General features: G+C 37.2%; 1 protein-coding gene across 1 annotated transcript in view; it reads left to right on the top strand.

Moving 5' to 3' along the window:
* HCN1 (hyperpolarization activated cyclic nucleotide gated potassium channel 1) overlaps window positions 1-22,778 on the top strand; it is a 191,279-nt gene that overhangs the window by 129,281 nt on the left and 39,220 nt on the right. Inside the window, exon 5 of the mRNA XM_061373121.1 lies at window positions 18,557-18,703. Within this exon, the coding sequence (XP_061229105.1) occupies window positions 18,557-18,703 (147 nt within the window). The remainder of the gene's footprint in view (window positions 1-18,556; window positions 18,704-22,778) is intronic.

Raw genomic sequence — 22,778 nt, 5'->3', positions numbered from 1 at the left:
TGAGTGGGGTAGTTTGGGCATGTCTATGTGACTTTCTGTCTCTCCTTTGGATTGCAGTTCAGGGATCATCTTGAACATGGCCAAAGAATGCCCTTTAAGTGAGAATCAGACCAGATCAATTAGTTTTGTTTGGAACTACCTCAGAGAAGTGCTCAGAAGAGGGCTTTGTTTGCTTTATAATGGCATAGTTTACATACTAATCCATGACCTGTTTGGTCCTCTCGGAGGACAAAAGGAACTGTGGTCAAAGGGTAGAAAAGTAGGGAGAGTTTAGTGGAAGAAAGAGAGTTTGTTGTGCAACAGGAACAAAAAGGAGGTTTGATTCCTTGTAGGTATGATTGGAACAAAAAATGCATAAATGGGTACAGGGTGGGAACTTTTTGCAATGAGTATTAATTAATGCTGTCAGTTGGGTTACAGAAGTCAGAGGCAAATGTCAGTGAACCTAGTTATGGTGGCATAAGGAAGAAACGATCAGAATGAACCTCAGCAAGGGACGATAAGGGTGTGCAGGGTTTCTGAGGTGCTTCAAAGAAGCCAAAATCAGTTATCATTGTCAATAGGGACCTGAAAAGGCCATGCCAGAAGAGAGGCTAGCTGAGCAAAGTAGTGAAATCAGAGAGTTCACATCAGCAAATAAGAAACACAGCCTGAGCAATAGTATTTGGCATGTGTCCATAAGAAAGTCCAGAAAGGCAAACTGGACAGAAATCCCAGTGTGATGTAACGTAAGCGTAACATAAGCCTGAGGAGAAACCTGCAGGTGTAAGTAGAGGAGAGGGTGGCCCTGGCATTGGCTAAAGGTGAAATGACCTGAGTTTGCTGGGCAACAAAAAGGTCAAGAAAAGATTTGAGCAGGAAGGATTGGGGTGTTTTCTTTACAAGTAGGCAGAGAGGGAGTATATGAGAGTGTGTGGGAGAAAAAGAATTTACATTCTGTTTTCTTATGCTTGTGTCACAGCAAGACCATGGGGTCAATATATCAGAGACAGGGAGAGGTAAGGGGTGAGCTGTAGCTCCAGTAACATAAAAATTACCCAGTGGCTGATATATTAACCACATCTGTTTAAAACAGAAGTCTGCAAGCAAGAAAGCCCACACAGTGTTACATTGAAACTTAAAACATAATGAGAGGCTCAGGAGTGAGCATTAAAACTGTAAAAATGTGAGCTCTGTCAGTGAACATGTGAAACCCCCTAGTGCATCTCAGTTTAAAGTGACAAGGCTAGTTCATTCAACCCAAACTAACTACCTTGTTGGGTCTATTCTGCCAGTTGAAAGGGAAGTAATTTTACCAAAATGGGAGGCTTGTAAGGAGTTGTAGGGCAGAAACATCTTAATCATGGACATGAATGAAGATATAGAGAAGGAAACCCTAAACCTAGTATAACTAAAGCTTTATTAGAGGTGAGTGTCAACATGTATATACACATACACAGATATATGAAACCAGCAGAAGTGTCACCGTTCACCTGAAACCTCAGCTTACTTGTTATCCTTGGACCTTGCCAACTGCAGCATGATACAATGTTTTGAACATTGGAAATATAGTACATGTGTAAAGATACTAATATATTTTAAGCTGTATTGAGCAAAGGCAGTTTCATTTGTGTATTTTGTGTAAATTAAAACCCAGCATCAGTCAAGTAGTATTACAGTTCTCATTTTCACATAACAGCAAACAAAGCTTTTATTTGTTCCTCTGCTTTTTATGGACACACTTTATTAAACATTAGCATAGACATTTTTCAGTTTCTACTGTTTTAGTGTTTTCATTCTTCTTTTTATTTTTACTTCTTATTTGTTTCCTGACATCAGAGGCAAGAGAATAGCATGCCATTGACAATCAGGAATGAAAGAAATGAGACAGAAATTGTATGTTTCTATGGTTTAGAAAACTGTATCTTTCTGGCAGCTGTTTGTATCCCAGTTATTACGGACTAAAGCTAAACGATGTCTTAATTAGAGTTTTTTCCTACTGATTTCTGAAGCTGTATATATACCAACATCTATAACAAGTTACTGACGTGTCTGTATATTCTTGCCCATTGCTTTATCATACTTTAATCGTGTATTTTGAAATAGATCTTTGGTTAAAAGCTAAGAATTATAAGCCATTACGATATACTGCTAATGGATTTTGTATACTTGTCTTTACTCTGCAAATTAGATAAATGGGTATTTCAGAGACCCGCTTGTGCTACCCCTTGTATCATCATAATTTTTAAATTATTTGCAGATAAAATAGCTTATGTTTAACATAACTGAGACTTGAGGGAAAGTAAATCAAATCTCAAGCCACAGGTTTCAGTTTTAATATATTGACTGCAATATCTATTTTTTGCCTAGTGCATTGTTTTTTTTGTTTGTTTGTTTCTCCAGGAATTAAAAAATTGGAAGTATCAGTCCTGTGACTTTTTCAGATTTTTTTTTTGCTTAAATTTCTATGTAATTGATTTAATTTAATTTAATTTAATATTCTAAACTTTTTACATATAAATGTCTTACATATAAAGGATTATGTATTTTCTGGATCCATTGTTTTCTTTATAAGAGTTACAGAATATAAGGTAATTAACATGAATTGCTAGGTGTAGAATGATAGTGATTGAAAGAAAGAGGTTGTTCTTTGATTCTTCTCTAAGTAACATCAAAGTCTTATTCCCCTTTTGTTTTGACTATTATTTTCTGCTATAACTAAATTAATATTTCATCAATATATCTGTGGAATACAAGTAATGGAAGGAAAATTATGGTCCTTCTCACACTGGAAGCAGCTAGTAGTAACACATTTGCCGAAATCACCACATCTCATTCAAAACCTCCCAAAGCTCAGGGTATGCAAAACTAGAGCAGGCATAATTCAAAATGGAAAAATAAACACAGGAGGATGAGTCAAACACCATCTGAGAGCACCAGCTAAGAATCTGACCTGTGCCTAAACATTGCCCATTGAAGAAAATTGAAGAATTGTAAGAAAACTAATACTGAGCCACAGGTTTATTGTTATAGGCATAATTTATCAGAGGAAATTAACATAATTATCAGCAGTCAGATACAGAAGGTGGACAGTAAAACCACATGCCAAGAAATGCTACAAAAAAGTACACATTGGTACCTTCTGGTCACTTTTGAGGAAGTTCAGATGTTTTTCTGCTGAAGTAAGTGCAACTGTTCGGTGAGAAAAAATACCTCTCAGACTGAATTGCAGACACAGATCTTGGGATCAGTGAGTGAAGGGCCAATACCTGACCAGGGAGAAAGACATGTCCAGGTCAGGTATACTCAATATGTATTCTCATTTCAGTAAGAAAGTCTGCCAGATCATTTTACCATATAAAAGGTCTGAATAAATAAATTAATCAATGGCATCTTGGCACTCTCCTTCCTTCCTTTAATGTAAGTCAGAGGTGAATGCAGTAGAAAACAAAAATCACATTTTTAGTGATGACATCTTTGAAGTTTTCCAGTATCTAGGAAGTCACCACATCTCAAAGACATTTGCGTTTGGAAAGACAACATTTATTTGAGAAAACTAGAAATGTATATGTAGAACTTAACACTGTTACTAATACAGGCAAGATTTGTAGTGGCATACATATTGGCTCACAGGATAAAGGTTTATCTATTGATTACTAAAAATGACAGTATTAGATCAATTTTCATTATACTATCATTTTGTTGTTTTTTTTCTTTGTTTATTTACTGGTAAGCAACTTGAACTGCATAAGGTTTCAAAACCAGGAACAACAATCGAAGTAATTTTACCAACCAATTTCAAGTAATAAAGAGGCATAAAATACATTTAATTCAACCATATACATATAATAGAAAATGGGAAAAAATTACCATTTTGGTCATATAGTGGATGCTCTCCCAGTCATGAGAATATATTTTAAATCATTATTAAAGCTGTGAAACAATTCTGGGCTTGTCTTCAACTTCAGATGTCCCAAAAGACATCTCCTTCTAACCTTATACTCTATTTTTATCATATCTCTTAATTTATTGTCTTTTAGCACATCTTCAGTTACATCATTCTAGTTAAAAGGAAGAAAAGGACCTAAATGTTCTTTTCTACAAGGCAATAATTGCATATAGGGGTAATTTAAAAGTAACTTGGAAATAGACATTGTGTATTTTTACATAGGCAGCATCAGGATTCAAAGCACAGATTATCTCTTAAGCATCCAAATAAATGTTTACAAATGAGTAACAGATTTGGGGCAGGAGGGTGGCTTTAGATTTTATAGCATAAGGTCTTGCACCATCTTTTCAAGTCCACCTCTCACAGATCCAGTTTGAATACCTAAATTGTCCATGTAGTCCATGGGAAAGCACTTGACATACACTTGCAAGAGGCAGCAAACTATCAGGAGCAACTTTGGGGCAGCAGTAGCTGAAGCATGCTTCCATTTCCTTTCCCCTCCACAAGGCTGTTTTATACTGTTTCCCTCCACAAGTTTTATATTCAACCACCTCATGCAGTGAGACATCTGAGATCCTGTCTTCAAAAACTGGGGAGTGGAACCTCCTCTTTGTGCTTTTTTCTCTAAGTGCTTATTTTAGGGTGTGGTGAAGGGGCTATGCCATAGAGTAAATCAAGACTTGGTAGCCACTCATTCAGTCAGTGATGCCTTTGCATATTCTTAAGAGGAATGGGTGGCAGCTCTTCCATGTTTTCCTAAGTTTCAAGCATTTTGTGGTTAAACTAGAGGTGGAATGAAGCAGATACCAAGTTCTCAGCATGCTCATTAGACCTCCTTTAGTGCCTAGGAGACTTTTGGAGAATCTTAGGTGCCTGTAAGTATCTCATCTGTAAGCATCAGGGGCTTAATATATTTCCACTAAAGTCTTAAGAAATGGCAATTTTGGTCATGATGCAAATATGTAGGAAAGGAAAAGCTATGGTAAACTCAGTACCATATCGCTGTGTAACTAGGCCTGTACCAGTTTTTGCTATATTTTTTAATTGAAATATAAATGCAATAGAGTAAAAGAGATAAAGAAGAGTTTCTATTGCTTGCATATTTTACCACATTAATAAAAAATCTTTGAGAATCTAGTTTCTGTTCTGGCTTTTTTGCTTAAACTTGACAGATGTTCAAAATACAAATTGCAGGACTTGAATTTTAGACACCCAGTTTATCTTACAATACTGGAGTTTTAGCATGTAATTCTTGGATCTGATCTGGACTGCAAAGTTTCTTATGAAATACTTATTTCTAAGTTCTGCTTTTTATGGTGTTTACATTTGTTTTAAAAATGGGCCTCTTGCTTTTCTGCTAGTGAATTTTTGAAAGCCTGAAAATACTGTAACACAACAGTGTTCTGTGACTGGTCTCAAGTCCTTCTCTGTACTTAACAATAGGCCATTTTCATTTATACAGCATAATTTTAGCAATAGGTTGTGCCATGTTCATATTCCTGGAGAAGTTGAGCCACCTGGGAGATAAATCTTATCCTTTCTGTGCAGTTGTACTACAATATACATGCTACCCCAAAGGAATTACTTATTTTGGAGAATGAGGGATGGTGGGATGGTTTAGCTTATACTGTACTTTCGTCTACTCACAAGAAGAAAAAAAAGGAGGAGATAAGGCAGTTTTGTCACTGTCTACCAGCCTGTAATTTTGCAAGTTTTTATAAAAGTTTCATCAGCTTGCACAGATATGTATCCTAATTAGCTTTGCCACAGCACAGTATTTCAAATAGTAAACAATTTTTGAAGTGTGTTACAGATGATCAGGTGCAAGAGTTGCTAAAAGCTTTGTGCGGTGTCAGACCTTTGGGACTCATTATTGACTTTGCCAAAAGCATTATAATCATCATAACTCTATGAAGTAGAAAGGTCATTATTCATTAAATACAGAGGCATAGCTGTAACTTGTTGCCTGAGACAGTATTTGTGGATTCTTTCTGGTAATTATAATTCTTGAGTTTGTGATTTTATTTGGAAGTCCATGGTACCTGAGAGTTAGAAAATGGTCTGTAAGTCTTCACTCTCAGGTTATTTCTGAATCATCTTATGCTGTTTTGGCAAACATCAGGGGGCTGGCTACTAAATGGATAGATGTACTCCTGTCTTCTGGGAGCCTCTCCTTGTAGAAAGTGCTGAGATTTCTTAAAATAAAGCAAGTTATGAAAAGATGCTTGGTATAACCGAATTAGAGAACATTTTATGAGGAAAAAAAGCATGACTGCAACTCAGAAAAAGCTTTTCAGATATTGTGTTTCACAGGGTGCACATTGTTATTTAAAAAAACATGCATGTAAAATAACTTTTAACCCCTTGGGGCTTGCACTGGATGACCTTTGAAGGTCTCTTCCAATCCAAACTATTTTATGATTCTACATGTGCTTCTTAGACAAAGCACAAAAGACACTGTGAGATGCCCAGCCTGGAAGAACTATTTCCATATCATTAGTACACTGCTATGATACGAGGCAAGGCCAGTTTCTGTTCTCTGATCAGAGGTCAGGGAAAGCAGTACATCTTATAACTGAGCAATTGGACCATCTTAGTTTACTGAAGAATCAATTTGCCCCTTCCTTCAGCTTTGGACAAACTTCCCATACGTGAAAAAAAATATTGCCATGCAAGTTTTTGAAATTGATCCTTTTAAAAAGCAAATTCAGATGAACTGACATCTTCCACTAATTAATATAAAAAGAACTGGCAAGCCATAATTAGGCTCTATCAGAGCCAGAATTTCCAGGATCAGCAGCTGTATCATATTGGTGCTGCTAGTAGCATAGCTGTTGGCACAACACCGAGCAGATGTAACATTTACGTTGCTAATAAAACTTTTTTTTTTCTTCAACTATTAATAGATAGAACATAATATAACTTAATTCTGACTTTTATATACTTTTTTTCTACAGTCCTTTCTAGATTACTATTTCAAATTGCTGATTGAAATAACTGTATTTCCTGTGGGCAAGATGCTAACACCTAAACATGTCCATTAGCTAAAGACGTTGTAGCCCATGCTGAATTCAGCATTATGCAGTGCTTCTGTATTGCAGAATCAATGGGGTGAGATGAAGCCCCTGCTACAGGAAACCACTGCTGACCCAGTGGGCAGACCCAACATACACCTCTAAACCACTTTCATTCAACTGAAAATAGACAATCGACACTGCCACTCTTGCAGTCAGAGTAGGCATCAAAGGCAGCTGCAGCGTGCGTTCAGTGCCTGGGCACAGAAGTCCCCATAGCAGGTCCTTGAGCTGTACAGACTGATACTCATGCCCAAAACTGAATGAAGGTGTGATGAAGCAGAGCTGAGCTGATCTCCCTCACTCCCTGCTTCTCACAGAGTGCATGTGGGGAATAACTCCTGTCTTCCCCTGCAGGCACTGCTTTTAATGTATATTCATTTTTACTGGCACAGACAAATTGAAAAGAAAGAAATGGAATCCAAACCATTAGAAAGGTAAGGAAAATGTACAAGATGACTTAATAATGAAAATTAAATTTCACTTTGAAACTGGCAACTTTAAGGAGACCGTTACAGCATATCAGATATTTTAAAATAAGCTGTCATCTGTACATTATTTTTCTCATTATGACAGAAAATTATCCTGCCTTAGAGTCAATGCAGTTTCACCTACAGTAGCATGGAGAAGAGAAGTTTTGCTTTTCATGCCTCAGAGCTGCAATAGTTTTTCATTAAATAAGAGATCAGTCATTGCTTCTATGAAGAGAGGAACTGAGCCTGGGTTTCATGCTCCTCCTCTCCCCTTCTTATAACAGTAAAATGCAAATTTTAGCAAGATAACACTGAGAAACAAATCCTATTCAGAAAGTTGCCTAAAACTTAATTAATTTCTCAATTACATGGATTGAAAGGAACAATAGGAGATTTTGTATTTTGTGGCAATTGAAAGGAAATGTTTAATTACAGCACGTAAGTAAAATGACAGCTTAAAGCATTCTTGCAAGCAACAGTACTCTTCGGGGGTAATTAGCGAAAAATAGATAATAAACAGATGATAGCTTTTAGGCTAAACAAATCACTTCAGTTCCATTTCATGATAAAGAACTATAAAAGCCAACCTATCATACCATTCAGCAGGAAGCTTACTTTTTATTTTGATTTGCAGTTGATTATAAACTATTTTTTTCTTTTTGTGAAAAGATCTATATGCTAAGCAGAGTAGCAGTGAAGAAGGCAGATTGTAGAAATATCTCTGGATTCATAGTGAATTCACCCAGTCAGTGACTGTCGGATGGACAGGTGAACTTATTACTTGCTGCTAACAAAATAAGATAACCAAATGGTTGATGAGCATGTTTACTGTTCGGTATCTTCTGAACATAACCAGATCTCTGGTCATTTGAGAACCATCTGTGCTTACTCATTTTTTGTATATATGGTTATCATACCAGGTAATTGTGCTATGAGTAAATGTTAGTGCTAAATTCAAGCTTGACCAAATATTCATCCTTGACAGTCAGATCAGAAGCTCCCCTGGCTCATGAAATGCGTACTATGCATAAATAAGAGGTATTCATGAAATGGAAGTAGTTCCTTTTCTGATGTGGTTGAGGAAACACATACGTGAGAGAGACATGAGGATTTGACTCGTATCCCTATTTGAAACATGGAGGTATTTCAACATGCAAAACCTTTCTTTGTTTTCCTAATAATCCCAGTAAAACCTAGGATGGAAAGGATTTTTAAAAGAAGGAACAGTACAAATTCTAGATGTACAGTAATTGTTGAAGGGGCGCAATAACATTTCTTGATTCCTGGTTGAATTTCCAGTGAAGGATGAGAGTCCCCTCTGCCAAGTGCATGGAAACTGGCTGCAGCCCTCTGTTAAATATGAAGCAGGAGCCTAAAGAGATTGTTTTTAATATTAGGACAGAATCAATGAGTCCAATCCTATAAGATGAAAAAATTGTTGTCATATGGAAAAGAATGAGCACTGCAAATACCACATACATAGTAGCAGCTATCGAATATAATGCTTTTAAATGTTGGGTGAGACTGATAGAAGTTGAGCTTAAATGCTTTAGGAATATTTATGCAGAATTCCTTATAGCTTGGGAAGGTGGTTTAGACCTTCCTCTCCTTTCTGTCATCCAGCAATATGAAAACTATTCAGTTAAGGTCCTCAACCAAGGGCTTTAAGTAAAAGAGCTGGGCTATGCTTGAATAATACGAGGGCCTTAGGGTAATAAGGAATACTTACTAGTGAGGTAGGGTTACCTTACTGTAGAAGAGACCTGACCAGTGTTCTCCACTCTATTCCACCTTCTAGTAGTTGAAGCTCCAGGCTGGAGGCATCAGCACACTTATACAGAGCCACCAGTTTGTTATTGTCTGGTTCTGTAGCTGTGAATCAAGGCCCACAGTTAGGCTGTATGACTGACAACGACTGCAGAAAAGAGATAATAATTTTGGAGACCTTTAATCACCCAGCTGACAGGTTCATTAAATAGCACTCTTTGCAGTCTGAGATGGGAAAGATGCATGTAACAATATTCTGCAGCATCTGCGTGCCCGGCCCAGACTCCAACAGTCAAACAATGGCTGGACCAAAAATATGGGCTCCCCATCTTTTGTGAGCAGGAATACTGGTTTTACCCCATTTACACCACCGTGTGTCAGGAGTAACACTTACAGCTGGTGGCACGTTAAGGAGTTAAAGAAGAGAAAAATACCAGGTTCTTGGAATAAATGTGACAAGAGAAAATTGAGTCTCTTAAATAGCCATTAATAAATATAAGCTATACAATTCTTCTCATTCCTTTCCCATTAATCTGTAACTTAATGTCTTTTATTATTATTTTAACATAGAATCCACTTATGAAGTTAGACTGGAAGTTCTTGCAAAAAGAAAAGTGTAGCCTGCTGTCTGTGATTGTCTCATTATTCAAATTCTTGCTGGGAGAATCAAGCATGGGGGATTTTTTTTCAGACATTATTTTTATTTATACAGATTAGATTATTCATTGAGCAAACAGAAGAAGCATCATGTGATCTTTAGACATACAACCATGCAGCTCAGCTAGTGTGTTGGAACTGCTCATTACTGGGTGGAGACATAATTTTAAAAGCTTGTAAAAAATCCATTATCTAATTTCTCAAATGAATGAGTGGAATAAGCAAATTAATTTATTATTCCCAATGAGAGAGAAAGATACCATGAAAAGGGGAAAATGTGCCCTATAAAATTACAGCTCTTTGTTTTTTGTGGGAGGCCACAACAGGTAATTGCATTACGCAATAGTATATATATGAAATTTAATTGAAACAGTTTATAAGGTGTTTTGGCAAAGTGGTTGCTTTAAACTACACAATGTTTTCGTTCAAAATTGTATTTTAAATGGAAGTTATGCATTTTCATTACGTGATCTTTGAACAGAATATTGCAAATTTTATCCCTTTAATCTTAAAAAAAATATCTTGAGGAAAGATTGCTTTTAAAAAGTGATTTTACTTCCTTTTGTAAGTGGAAAGTGTTCCCTTTTTAATCTTTCAGTACTCATTCATTGCACCTGCAGTTGCCTTGCTGCAGAATGAAATCTCAACAAATGGAATATAGATATATTGCTTAAAAAATTAATTGTCTGTGAACTTTTTGTCAGATGAAACTTCAGGCTGCATTTTTAAAATTCTTTCATCAATGTAATTTCAGATAAGTCAACATTCAGTTGAATGCCAAATTCCATTATAGGAGACATTACAGATATTTCCATGAATTGAAAACCAGAATGTTATTTTACTATGTTTTATTTTATATATGAAGTTTCTTGCATATTTAATAATTTGTATAATTTCATTATAATTTGCTTCTCCAGTTCACTTATGCGTTTGAATAATTTTGAAGAGGCAATAAAACCTCTCATGTAGTTAATATAACAAGGCTCTCCCAGCTTCAATTCTTTGTTAATGTGTGATCATTGTTCATTTCTGTCCATGTCCATACACCTTGTTATCTCCAGAGCCATGTATTAGCACTGCTTATGGGGAGGTGAATATTTTTAATGCCAAACACACTTGCCATGAAGCAAAATTTTCCACCAAAATCATTAGACTTTACATACATCAAGAAAATTTTATCAATTTTTCCATAAAATAATAAAAAGAAAAATAATAAACAGCATAATTTTGATTTAGCTTAAATATTTTTACATTTTGTTTTGGAAAGCTTCGATATTAAACTGTATTTGCTTAAATAACCATTGCAAATGCCATCCCTCCAGTTCTGTACATCAGGATATCTACTGAACCTCCCCTTTTCCTGAAAGTTATTTGTCTGTCTCATACCTTCTACAGAGAAGTGAGGGGCCTAAAACTCCATGAATAAGCAAATTAATGTCAAACTGGGACAACATTAAGTGTTTAAATGCTTTGAAACAGTTCCTCCAACCTGTTTCAGGAAGTTTTTCACCCTTTTCTTCCCTGGAAAAAAAAAAAACAACACAAAACTGTCACTAGAAAATAAAATCTTGTGTCCATCAAAGTGAAGGACAAAAGGGGCGAGGCTCCTTGGTTCCTTCAGACTGTTTCAGGGTCTTAGAGCACAATAGTGGCAATCATGTCTGCTTATATTTTGTGGAAAGTACAGGAGCCTGAGGTGTAAACTGCAGTGAATTTTCACAGGGATTAAAAAATAGCAGAAATTTGCTTCATAACATTGTAAACTGTGTGTTTATATAAAAACTCTACCAAGAAAAAGCTATTCAAATAATATTAAAATATTTGAGCTGTGTCTTTTTATTCAGCACATGAAAACCTAGTAAGATGAGCTTGCTTTTGAAATGTTTTTCCGTGTAAGATAATTTACAGTCACTTGAATCATGGGTCTAGTCACTTCTAAAACGTTAAACAGGGAGAAAATTTGTAATTATATTACTTTATTAGAATTAAATCTTTTATACTTCAGACAGTTTTATTGTTCAGTGCTTTTTGTCTGTTAGTGTTCAGTGATGTGATAGCATACTACCTTTTCCTTACTCTGATTCAGGCAGAACCTCATATATTGCCTTTCTGATGCAGAGCACCAATCTCCTTTTTCCCAAGAGGAATCCAAAACACAAATATAAAATCCTTATCTGGCATTGATGACCAAAGAGTCCTCAGTGCCTCCCTGTAGCATTCACTTTCTTCTGCTGATAACCAAATTCATTGGATTTCATTCTTTAAGACTGAAATTTTAGCACACTTACATGGGTGATTGAACTTGAAAATAATCCTTTAGTATTTTCCTATTGAATCAGAGATGACATATATGTATCACAACCAAAAGGTTAATATTTTAGAATCCTTAATTAAATTATTATTTTTAAATATATGGTTACAGTGAATGCTTAGCTAATTGGTCAGTGCTAGTCATTTAGATCTCCTCTAGGGTCAATGGAGAGGGAGATGAGGATGATGTGAATTTATTACATGTGTGCAAAACATGAAGCTTAGAACAAGATTAATCGCCCTTGTTATCTCTGTCTGGTATGAGAGAATCAGTATAGCTGGATTAAATGAGGCACTTGACTTTTAGAAAGCTGAATTAAGGTATCACATGAATAATTTTCCAGTCTTTATTGTCATTTCACGTTTTTCAGTACTGTTTACCAAAGAAAGAGAACAGTCTCTAATTCTGTTATTCTAAGAGTTTCTGTTCAAAGTCCAAGGTTAGAAACATAGAATACTTAGGGTTGGAAATGACCTTTTAAGATCATCTACTTCCAACCCCCCTGCCATGGGCAGGGACAACTCACACTAAACCATTTCACCCGAGGCTTCATCCAACCTGGCCTTGAACACTGCCAGGGATGGAGCATTCACAACTTCCCTGGGCAACGTATTACAGTGCCTCACCACCCTTACAGTAAATTTCTTCCTTATTCTAATCTAAACTTCCCCTGTTTAAGTTTTAACCCGTTACCCCTTGTCCTGTCACTACAGTCCCTAATGACGAGTCCCTCCCCAGCATCCCTATAGGCCCCCTTCAGATACTGGAAGGCTGCTCTGAGGTCTCCACGCAGCCTTCTCTTCTCCAGGCTGAACAGCCTGTCTTTATATGGGAGGTGCTTCAGTCCCCTGAATCTCCTCATGGCCCTCCTCTGGACTTGCTCCAACAGTTCCATGTCCTTTTTATGTTGAGGACCCCAGAACTGCACACAGTACTCCAAGTGAGATTTCACAAGTTTGGTGATATTCAGGTTTGCTGCCTTTTGATTCACTTGCTAATTTGAAAGTAGTAGTAGATGAAAATTTTCAAAGAGTAAAATCATTTAAGTATTAAGGGTGTGTAAGAAATTCATGGGATCTCTTCAATGTGACACCTGCTATGTAGACTGTAATGTCTTATCTGCACAAAACTGATTTGCATTAGGGTATGTAGACCTCATTCTGCTCTTAGAAGCAAAGCTGGTGTAAGGCAGCAATTTTTTTTACTTTTACATGTACTGCCAGTCCTTCCCCTGATTTGGTTGTGGGCCCATTGGTGAGTTTTCCAGATACCAAGCTAGAGTAAGGCTAGTGGAAACATGCCTAAAGGCGTGACATTGTCACTGGGCTTGCATAATAATTTCAGGAGTTCAACGATGGTATGAAGTTTATGATGATATAAAACTTCAGATGCTAATGTTAGAGAAAGATCAAGATACTTTATGGAAGCAATGGGTCGAGTTTTGGGAGATGAGGTAATAGAAATAGGATGAAATTCAGAAATTCAGAATCCAAGGACTCAGGCACTGTTACAAGCTGCTGCTATAAACTGGAAGATGGAGGAGCACAGCAATTGTAAGTGGCAAGGAGAAAATGAGGAATCTGAGTGATGGAGCTGGTCATAGAATGACTGTAAACAACCGTTTCAATGCATTTTGGCTTTCCACTAGGTGGGAAAGAAATAATAGTAGAAATTGGTCATATTTCCTCTAAAATAATATGTACATTCTAGTAACTGCAGTTGGAGAAAGATTAACTCAGACTAGAATGGGATGAAAACGAAGAGGGCCAGTAGGCAGTCTTCAGAACAAAAAGTATAATAGACTACTTGGATGATGCTGAGAAGAGACATGATTCCCATCTATAAATACCCCAGAGAGACATACCAAGGGATAAGAGCTTTTCAAGGTGCCAGATAACTTTGCAGTAAGAATTAGTTGATTTAAACTGCATCTGCATACATTTAGACTGAAATTTTAAATTAGGTTCAGAGATATATATATAAGACCAGTAAGCTTCTTGAAACAATATTCTTAAAAGACTGATGGAGAGAGAAAGTCTAACTGTTCTTGAGATGTCTCGTTTATAAGTAGTAGCATGATGTGAGGTTTTACAATAACACGGGAATAAACTCAGTAACTCAGAGGACCTATATACCCTAATGTAGTTTAGAAGCCATACAAAATTGTGATGGTTCTTTGCTTCATTTTCATTATTTAGAAAGGCTTCATCTTGATCAGATTGCCTCCTCTCAGCTTTCTGCTCCTTCTCAGTGAGTTAAATCTCCTTCACATATGATAATGCTGCTTAAATTCTTCTTACACATGGCAGGGAAGCATTTTCAAACCATTTTAAGAATACTCATGAATTCATCCCAACTAAACTGTGGACAGAGCTTGCTTAATTCAGCAATTTTACATATGATCTCTGCTTTGGGTTTACATTTCTAATTTTTATATAGGATTAAATTTTTCTTTTACATATTGAAAAGCTTGTATTCATAAGGCCGTGGCTTTGGCTGGCTAAAAACCTGCAATAATGCAATAATGTAAAGTCCTCTTTCCTCTTACACAGATGTAAGAAAAGTTCCAGAGGTACTTTTGTGAATGTGGAATTAAGACATCTCTTTTCTTCACACACCAAAACAGACAAGGAGAAAACAAACAAAGAAACAAAACCACCAAACACCAACAAGACTCCCAAGAAAACCAAAATTTTCAATCTAGAAGGGAAAAGATGCAGGATGCAGTGTGATGAGAATAGTTATTAGGAAGAAATTTTTTCACTCACATAAGAAGATGCAGGTTCAACTGTCATGTTTGATGGATGACTCTGAATCAGTTACAGCTCTTTTAAATATGATAAAAGCACAAGGTTTTTACAAAAATGTAACTTCACTGACAATTTTATCTTTTTTTTTTTCCCAGAAAATAATTCAGTTCTGTTAGTTATTTGCATTTTTATGAGTTAAAAGAAAAAAAAACAAAAAAAAAAAAATCCAGCAAAAAACAGGATAATTATTTAAAAGTGAAAAATATCTCAATTTCTAACCATTATTGATATGTGTGGTACCCACAGAGAAAATATTCTTCAAAATGAAGTTGGACAAATTAGTGATTTATTGCACAAAATGAAGACCATGCTAATTTTGCTCTTTTTGTATCTTCATTATAGCACTTTTTTTTTGCAGCTGGAATGTTACACACTACAGTCACAGCTAATCTGGGAAACCCTCAATATTGCCAATAACATATAGCAAGCTGAAAAAATGAGCTTGCTTTTCTCTGAAATAAAAAAGCAATCATTACTTGGACTGAGTGAAAGATATCAGATGCTGAAGAAAAAGTTAAATGTTTTGAGGGAACACTTCACATGAGTGCTGTGGCAGGATGTCAAGAAGGGAGTAGTAGCAGCATGAATAATACAAAAATATGAGTCAGAATCGCACTCAGAAAGGTTAGGAAAAGATACATTACAGGGTGATGGTGATATTGTACTGGACAGTCACAGGGTCAGATACTTTGACATGGAAGAGACCTTGATAGTATTTTAGATGGTTAAATGTTTCTGTGAATTGTGGGAGACTTTAAATCCATTGGTGTAGATTTTTTGCTAATACGCAGCTGTCCCTATTATTGTGTGTGTTATTAATTTAGAGGCATTTTAAGACACAGCAGTGTATGTCATTACATTCCTACTAGCTTTATTTTTTGCTTTCCTAAAATTCTCATCTGTAAGCATAATTCTTGTGTAACCATAATTCATGGTAGGAAAAAGAACTGCTTCTATGGGAGAAAGCACCTACTTAAATAACAGCACTAAAGAAAGCAGGGTAAATTGCTGGCAAAGCAAACTGCTTTTAGCATGAATGTTCTCTTCTTCGGGGTCATTTGGTATAAAACTTTGCAGCAACATTGCATTATACATCTCAATGAATGTATATTTTTTATTAGCAAGGATTACTCTTTATTGGCCATTGCTCAAGCATGTTTGTATGTAAATAAAATCAGATAGAGGGGTGTAGTGAAGTCCATTCCCTGTCCATGACTGCTGTGACGCGTGACATGTGTTCCATATCCATACATGAAGCCAAAGCAATGAAGGGCTGGAGGGGACATTGCACAGTGCAGCATCTTCTTTGTTTTGCTTCAGAAAAGCTGTAGCGCTGCACAACTGCTGGAACTGTGTGACCAGCTTGGTGAGATATGTAGACCACTGGGCAATCTGCTGTCCCTTTACTCCATTTAAATCTGTGCCTAGATGAGCTGTAACTCATAGGTAGGGTAATTTTAGAAGCAATACTTGGTTTATGATAGAGCTCCTGTCTTCTGGTGACCCAGATTCAAACCCACAATGTATGGATAAATTTCTCCATATCAGAACAAAAAGCAATGATAAGCACACAAATCTCTCACTTCTAAACGATGGAGGCAAGGAAGTCTTGCTTCAGAGGTGCAGAATACCTGTACTGAAATCATAGAATCATAGAATAGTTAGGGTTGGAAAGGACCTTAAGATCATCAAGTTCCAACCCCCCTGCCATGGGCAGGGACACCTCTCTCTAAACCATATTACCCAAGGCCTCGTCCAACCTGGCCTTGAACACTGCCAGGGATGAAGCATTCACAACCTCCCTGGACAGCCTATTCCAGTGCCTCACCACCCTAACAGGAAAGAATTTCCTCCTTATATCCAATCTAAACTTCCCCTGTTTAAGTTTTAATCCATTACCCCTTGTCCTACCACTACAGTCCCTAATGAAGAGTCCATCCCTAGCATCCCTATATGCCCCCTTCAGATACTGGAAGGCTGCTCTGAGGTATCCACGCAGCCTTCTTTTCTCCAGGCTGAACAGCCCCAACTTTAGCAGCCTATCTTCATACGGGAGGTGCTCCAGTCCTCTGATCATTCTCGTGGCCCTCCTCTGGACTTGTTCCAACAGATCCATGTCCTTTTTATGTTGAGGACACCAGAACTTTACACAATACTCCAGACTTACATATTCATCATACATTGTTAAATCGTCCCATGCAAAATTACTTTCCTTTTATTTGTGGAATGCATGCTGTACAAATGGCCTCATCTAAACTTTTGCCACTTTGTAAAGCAAAAACTAATTTCAGTTCCAGAGGATGGAGCAACCTTCAATTGTACAAGTTAGAGGATGTGGGGTATATGTTGCAGTTCATGTACATGAGTGCATGTATATTCTAAATTCATCTAATTGCTCTACAGAGATGCTGATGCTAAGATTTCATTGGTTTGTTTTCTTGGGGTTTTTTTTCCCATCAAATACAGTTAGACTTGCCTCATTAAGCATGACAAAAATGAATTAAATAAATTAAGATTCTTTACCTAAGCAAACCAAGTTTTACCTCACCTATAAACATGGGAGGGGTTTTATCCTTCTGTGCCTCAGCACCTTATCCTCATCATCTGCACTAAGGATAGGGTATCTGAGAGGCAAAAGTCTTGGTTAGGCAATACTTTGTCCATTTGTGGTTTGTGCAACTTCTCCGTTTTGTCGGCTCAAATGTATTATGCACTTTAGTACAGTTCAACTCTGAGTACATTAGTTTGTAACTTTCGTGTCTGAAAGTTACGCTATTGAAAAAGGCTTCTGAAAAGGGGAAGCAATCAAAGCAGAAAGTAAGGCAGAGGACTAGTAGAAACAAGAAAACAAGAGGCAGAAGGCAGATGAAGTGAGGTCCTCTGAATCTCCTGGGTCCTGGCATCAGCATCAGTCTGTTCCCCATCTTTCTATTTCATAATGCCATGCCTATTTCTCCAGTTCACTTCACTTCATGCCTTCTGAAAAATGCTTTCTACTTCATTATCTCCACAGGTTTAAACTTTGTTCTTCAGTCACTTTATAAGCATACACAACATTGTATGTTACATATTAATGCAGCATAACCAGCTTCTGAAATTTCACAGCTTAAACTCTCTCTTAATGCAGCACTAGAGATGTGGATACTCTGTACAGGTTCCCTATCTGCTGCACAGAACGAGCTAAAATTGGTGCTGCTGTACTTTCACAGCTTCGGAATAGATGGGAATTTATGGGACACATGACAAGTGTGAGGGTTTGGCTTCTAAAACTTATATTTTAATGTGGATATTAGTATCAAGTATCACCACTAAAGGCAGTTTCTGTGGCTTATAGTCATGCTACCAGTGAGCGATATTAAATTAACCAATATTTCTGTGAGGGTTCTGTGAGGGTTCTCTGACATTAATAAAATGTTATCTTTATAAAATATGTAAAGCTTAAGTGGATATATGAATGAATTTTCATTTTGTAGATGCCTTTAGATAAAGTAAAAAAGTTCATATTTTTCTGACTTGTCCTTTTATTGTCCTGACAGTACAAACAAGTGGAACAGTACATGTCGTTTCACAAGTTACCAGCTGAAATGCGTCAGAAGATTCATGATTACTATGAGCACCGCTACCAAGGCAAGATCTTTGATGAAGAAAACATTTTGAATGAGCTAAATGATCCTCTCAGGGAGGTAAGATTAAAGTATTTGAGTAGGTCTTCATGGTACGGAAAACTTTTATGGTTTTGCTGTTTCTGTGTTGAAATGCTCTGATTCTATTCTGTGACATTTGATCTTATTTGACCTAGTCAATGCATGACCAGGGGAATGAATTTTATATTAGATTGACACAAAGAAATAAGTAGATTTACACTCTATTCTAAACCAGTCTGTCAGAGTCACTGCCACAAAGGGATGTCAGAGAGTAAAATCCCATCCTTAATTGTTGAAAGAAACAGATTTCTGCCGTTCTTTGTAATAGAAAGGGGCTGCACCAGAATGGTTTGGGGTGAGGTGTCCCTTTTATCTGCTGTCCCTGTTTGCTAACCGTGCATCTGTCCAGATAAAACCACTGAAAGCCACCAGTGAAGAGAGAGCTGCTTTGCTTCACTCATGAAGTAGTGTCCTTGGTTAAAATTGTCTTTACTTGAGATGAGGAAGCTGGAATATGATAAATAAAACATTAAAAAGTCTTTCTTTAAAACTATAGCCTGTATTTCACCTTTGGGGGTTTTGTTACATTAGGTCATGTTAGGATAAGTTATGTGTGGAAGCACTTCTAATTTTCTTTGGTAAGGTATTTGTGTGGGATGAAGGTAGTGTTCATCTTGCTTTAACAGAGGTTGATGCTTACTGCGAATATAAGCCTGTCTCCCTTCTGTTGGATGGTGCCCATGCCTGACTTGCCCAAGGATGTTTGTGTTACCAGTTGGCTGATATACTTTACTGAAAGGAGAAAAAAACCAACAACCATAAAACAAGAAACAGAGGAGAATAATAAAGTTGAAAAAGTCAGAGAGAAGCATAAATAGGGAAAAGAGACACAAGAAAAAGGCAGAATAAAGGAAGAGTAGTCTGCCGCATGATGAAACCTTGTGTTATTTCCAGTGATACCAAGTAATGCCTTTTGGTATCCTCTGCTATGGGAGGAGTGGTGTTTGAATGTGTTTATGTATATGTATGGTGTTTGTGTGTATATGTATGTATACATATATATACATATACATATATGACATCCAGCAGAGCACAGGATGACATATGTATTTTTTGAAAGACATATGAAGGTGTTTGTTTTTAACAAGTTCTGTGGCATAAGAAGGGCATAGATCTGTGGTGGATGGCCTGAACCATTGAATCCTGTTCTCTGTTATTAAGGGAAAACATAACAAAGTCGTTTTGTTATACAATCCATTGCCAAATGGATTACAATGTTACACATGGATTACAAATATTATACAATGGATTACAAATGTTATACAATCCATTGCCAAAATCAATCCAGTTCCATATTTAAAATAGTTATAAGAAACAATATAACAAAGAAATAAGAAACAATATCCATTCATGGGATTTGAGGGCATCTGGCATACTTTCACAATGTCTGTATTATGGAATTCCAGTAGTGGCTTACCTCCTTAGAAACTGGCAATTGAAAATGGTGAATGGTGCCCAGTATTGCTGGGTCGTTGCTGGATGGTTCAAGTCAAAATCAGGCCAAACCATGATTGCTCTGACAATTTAACATTACAGATGACTGAATTCCAGAGCAGGGACCCATTTATTTCCCTAGATTTGGCCTGAGTCCTTTCATTATATTGTAAATTTGTAAGTGTTTTGAAGGGCTGGTGGAGGGCTCTGGCTTCTGTACTGCCTCTGACAGCTTACTCTGTGGCTCTCCTTGGTATCTCTTCAAATGTCAAGAGGAGAAAGTGCTATAAAAATCTATCATGTAGGACACGAAAAGTGTGGGAATTATCCCTAAGGTACACAGATAGTCTGTCCTGGGTTCATCAGTAGCGGTCATTTTTTGTCTTTGTTAGTAGGTGGTGCAGTTCTGTGGTTTTCACTTTCAGCCTGGGAACAGCACTGATAACACCGATGTTTTTAGTTGCTGTTTAGTAATGTTTAGTCTGACCAAGGATTTTCTGAGTCTCATGCTGTGCCGGGGGGGAGGGGAAGCCGGGAGGAAGCAGAGACAGGACACCTGACCCAAACTGGTCAAAGAGGAATTCCATACCACAGCACATCATGCCCAGTATATAAACTGGGGGTAGTTACTCAGAAGGGCTAGATCACTGCTCAGTCAGTCTGGGTATCGGTCAGCAGGTGGTGAGCGGTTGTATTCTCTTCCCTTGTTCTTTCCCTTATTATTATTATTATTGGTGGTATCAGCACTGGTTCTGTGTTATACCTTAGTTACTGGACTGTTCTTATCTCAACCTGTGGGAGTTATTCTTTTGATTCTCCTCCCCATCCCTCAGGAAGCAGGAGGAGGAAGAGTGAGCACACAGCTGCGTGGTTTCTGAGTGACAGGCTGGGCTTAAACCATGACACAGTCAAACTATGAATCTTGGCCAGCATGGGACTTTTGTTTTGTTAAAAGAACATGATGAGCATGTACCAAAACATTAGTCACTGATATCAGAAACAGTTTCATCTATTTCTGCTTTTAAGAAAAGCATTTCTCCATAAATGAGGTCTAATACCCTTCCATTGCAAAATATTTTTTTACTCAAACCAATTTACAGTTATGGCACTCAAATTACCTTTCTTTTTCTCCTTTCTTCCCCCTCTCTGTTTAGTCACTCCCTTCCTCCCTTCTCCCCCTTCCCCCTTTCCTTCCCCTCTTCCCCCCTTCCCTCCCCCCTCCCTCCCTCACTCCCTCCCTCACTCTGTCTTTCCCTTCCTTCCTTCCTTCCTTCCTTCCTTCCTTCCTTCCTTCCTTCCTTCCTTCCTTCCTTCCTTCCTTCCTTCCTTCCTTCCTTCCTTCCTTTTTCTTACCCTTCCCCTTCCTCTTTCCCTTCCCCTGCCTCTTCCTTCTCTTCCTTTTTCCCTTTTTTCTTTTTTTTTTTCCTTTTCCCTTTTTCCTTTTCCTTTTCATTTTCCTTTTCCTCTCCTACTTCTGCCCCTTCCCTTTCTTTTTTCTTATTCTCTAAGAGGAACAAGTCAAATTTGGTCAAGCATAAAAAACAAAAAGCACTTCTATGGAGAGATAAGACATGGATAATTTAAAAAATTAATGAGCCACTAAAAACAGGGCGTAATAATAGAATTTCACAGAAGGAATAGCTTTTGGTTTTGCTATGGTCATGCCATACTTAGCATGTCTTCTTTGTTCTCTGTAATATATAGGAAAAATACAGTTGATCAGCCCAGATCAGGTCTCACACTGCACTGATTACTATATAGTAGTTGTTCCACTTGGGTGTTTGTTTAGTTTAGCAGTTTCAAATTCTATTTTAGCTACTACTTCAGCATGTGCAGTCTGGTACTCAGATAGTGGCTATTTGGTTTTACTAATGGATAATAAATTAGAGCCTTTTAAAGGCAGAACACAATTGCTCGTACATGAATGGGATGTACCATCTTACATGCCAATAACTGCACGGGGCTATAAAATCCAGGTGATAGCACGGTTATCCTAGCTGCATCATTTAAGAATGACTATTTACTGCGTTTATTCAGTTTTTAATTAATTGTGCATTTGATTGTATTTTTGTTTAGTGTAGGGTAAGAATTCAACATTCAGAGTCTTCAGAGGGCATACTGAGCTTGATGAAAGTAACTTCTGATGAAGATATTCAACTGGAATCTTTATTTCCTCACTTACAGCAAGAAGAACAAACAAAACCACACACAAACTACTGCATAATTATAGCATGAATATCATCAAATGTTATTTAAAAAAATGGCAGTGTTTACATTCTTGCTGTTCTCAGCCATTTGAGTTTACTGTATGGGCTGAAATTTTCCACAGCCTAGGTCTTTAGGAGTGATGACCTTTTCTTTGTTCCTTGCCAAGGTTTCAGCCCAGCCGGTAACTCGGTAACGCTCAGCTGCTCACTCATTACTCCCCTCTCTACCGAGCCCTGTTGGGATAGGGAGAATAGGAGAAAGGTAAAACCTGTGAGATAACAACAGCTTAATAATTAAAATAAAGTTAAATATAATAAATAATAATAACACTAATAACAATAATGGGAAAAAGAGAGGAAGATGAATAAAATTCAGAAAACCCAAGCAATTCACAGTACAGTTGCTTACCCAT

The sequence above is a fragment of the Neopsephotus bourkii genome, unplaced genomic scaffold (genome assembly GCF_033783945.1).
Source record: "Neopsephotus bourkii isolate Nb327-2 ecotype Australia unplaced genomic scaffold, CSIRO-AGI_Nbou_v1 NB_1628, whole genome shotgun sequence".
NCBI lineage: Eukaryota > Metazoa > Chordata > Aves > Psittaciformes > Psittacidae > Neopsephotus > Neopsephotus bourkii.
The sequence above is the reverse complement of the archived record's forward strand: the minus strand, read 5'-3'. Positions and strand labels throughout refer to the sequence as shown.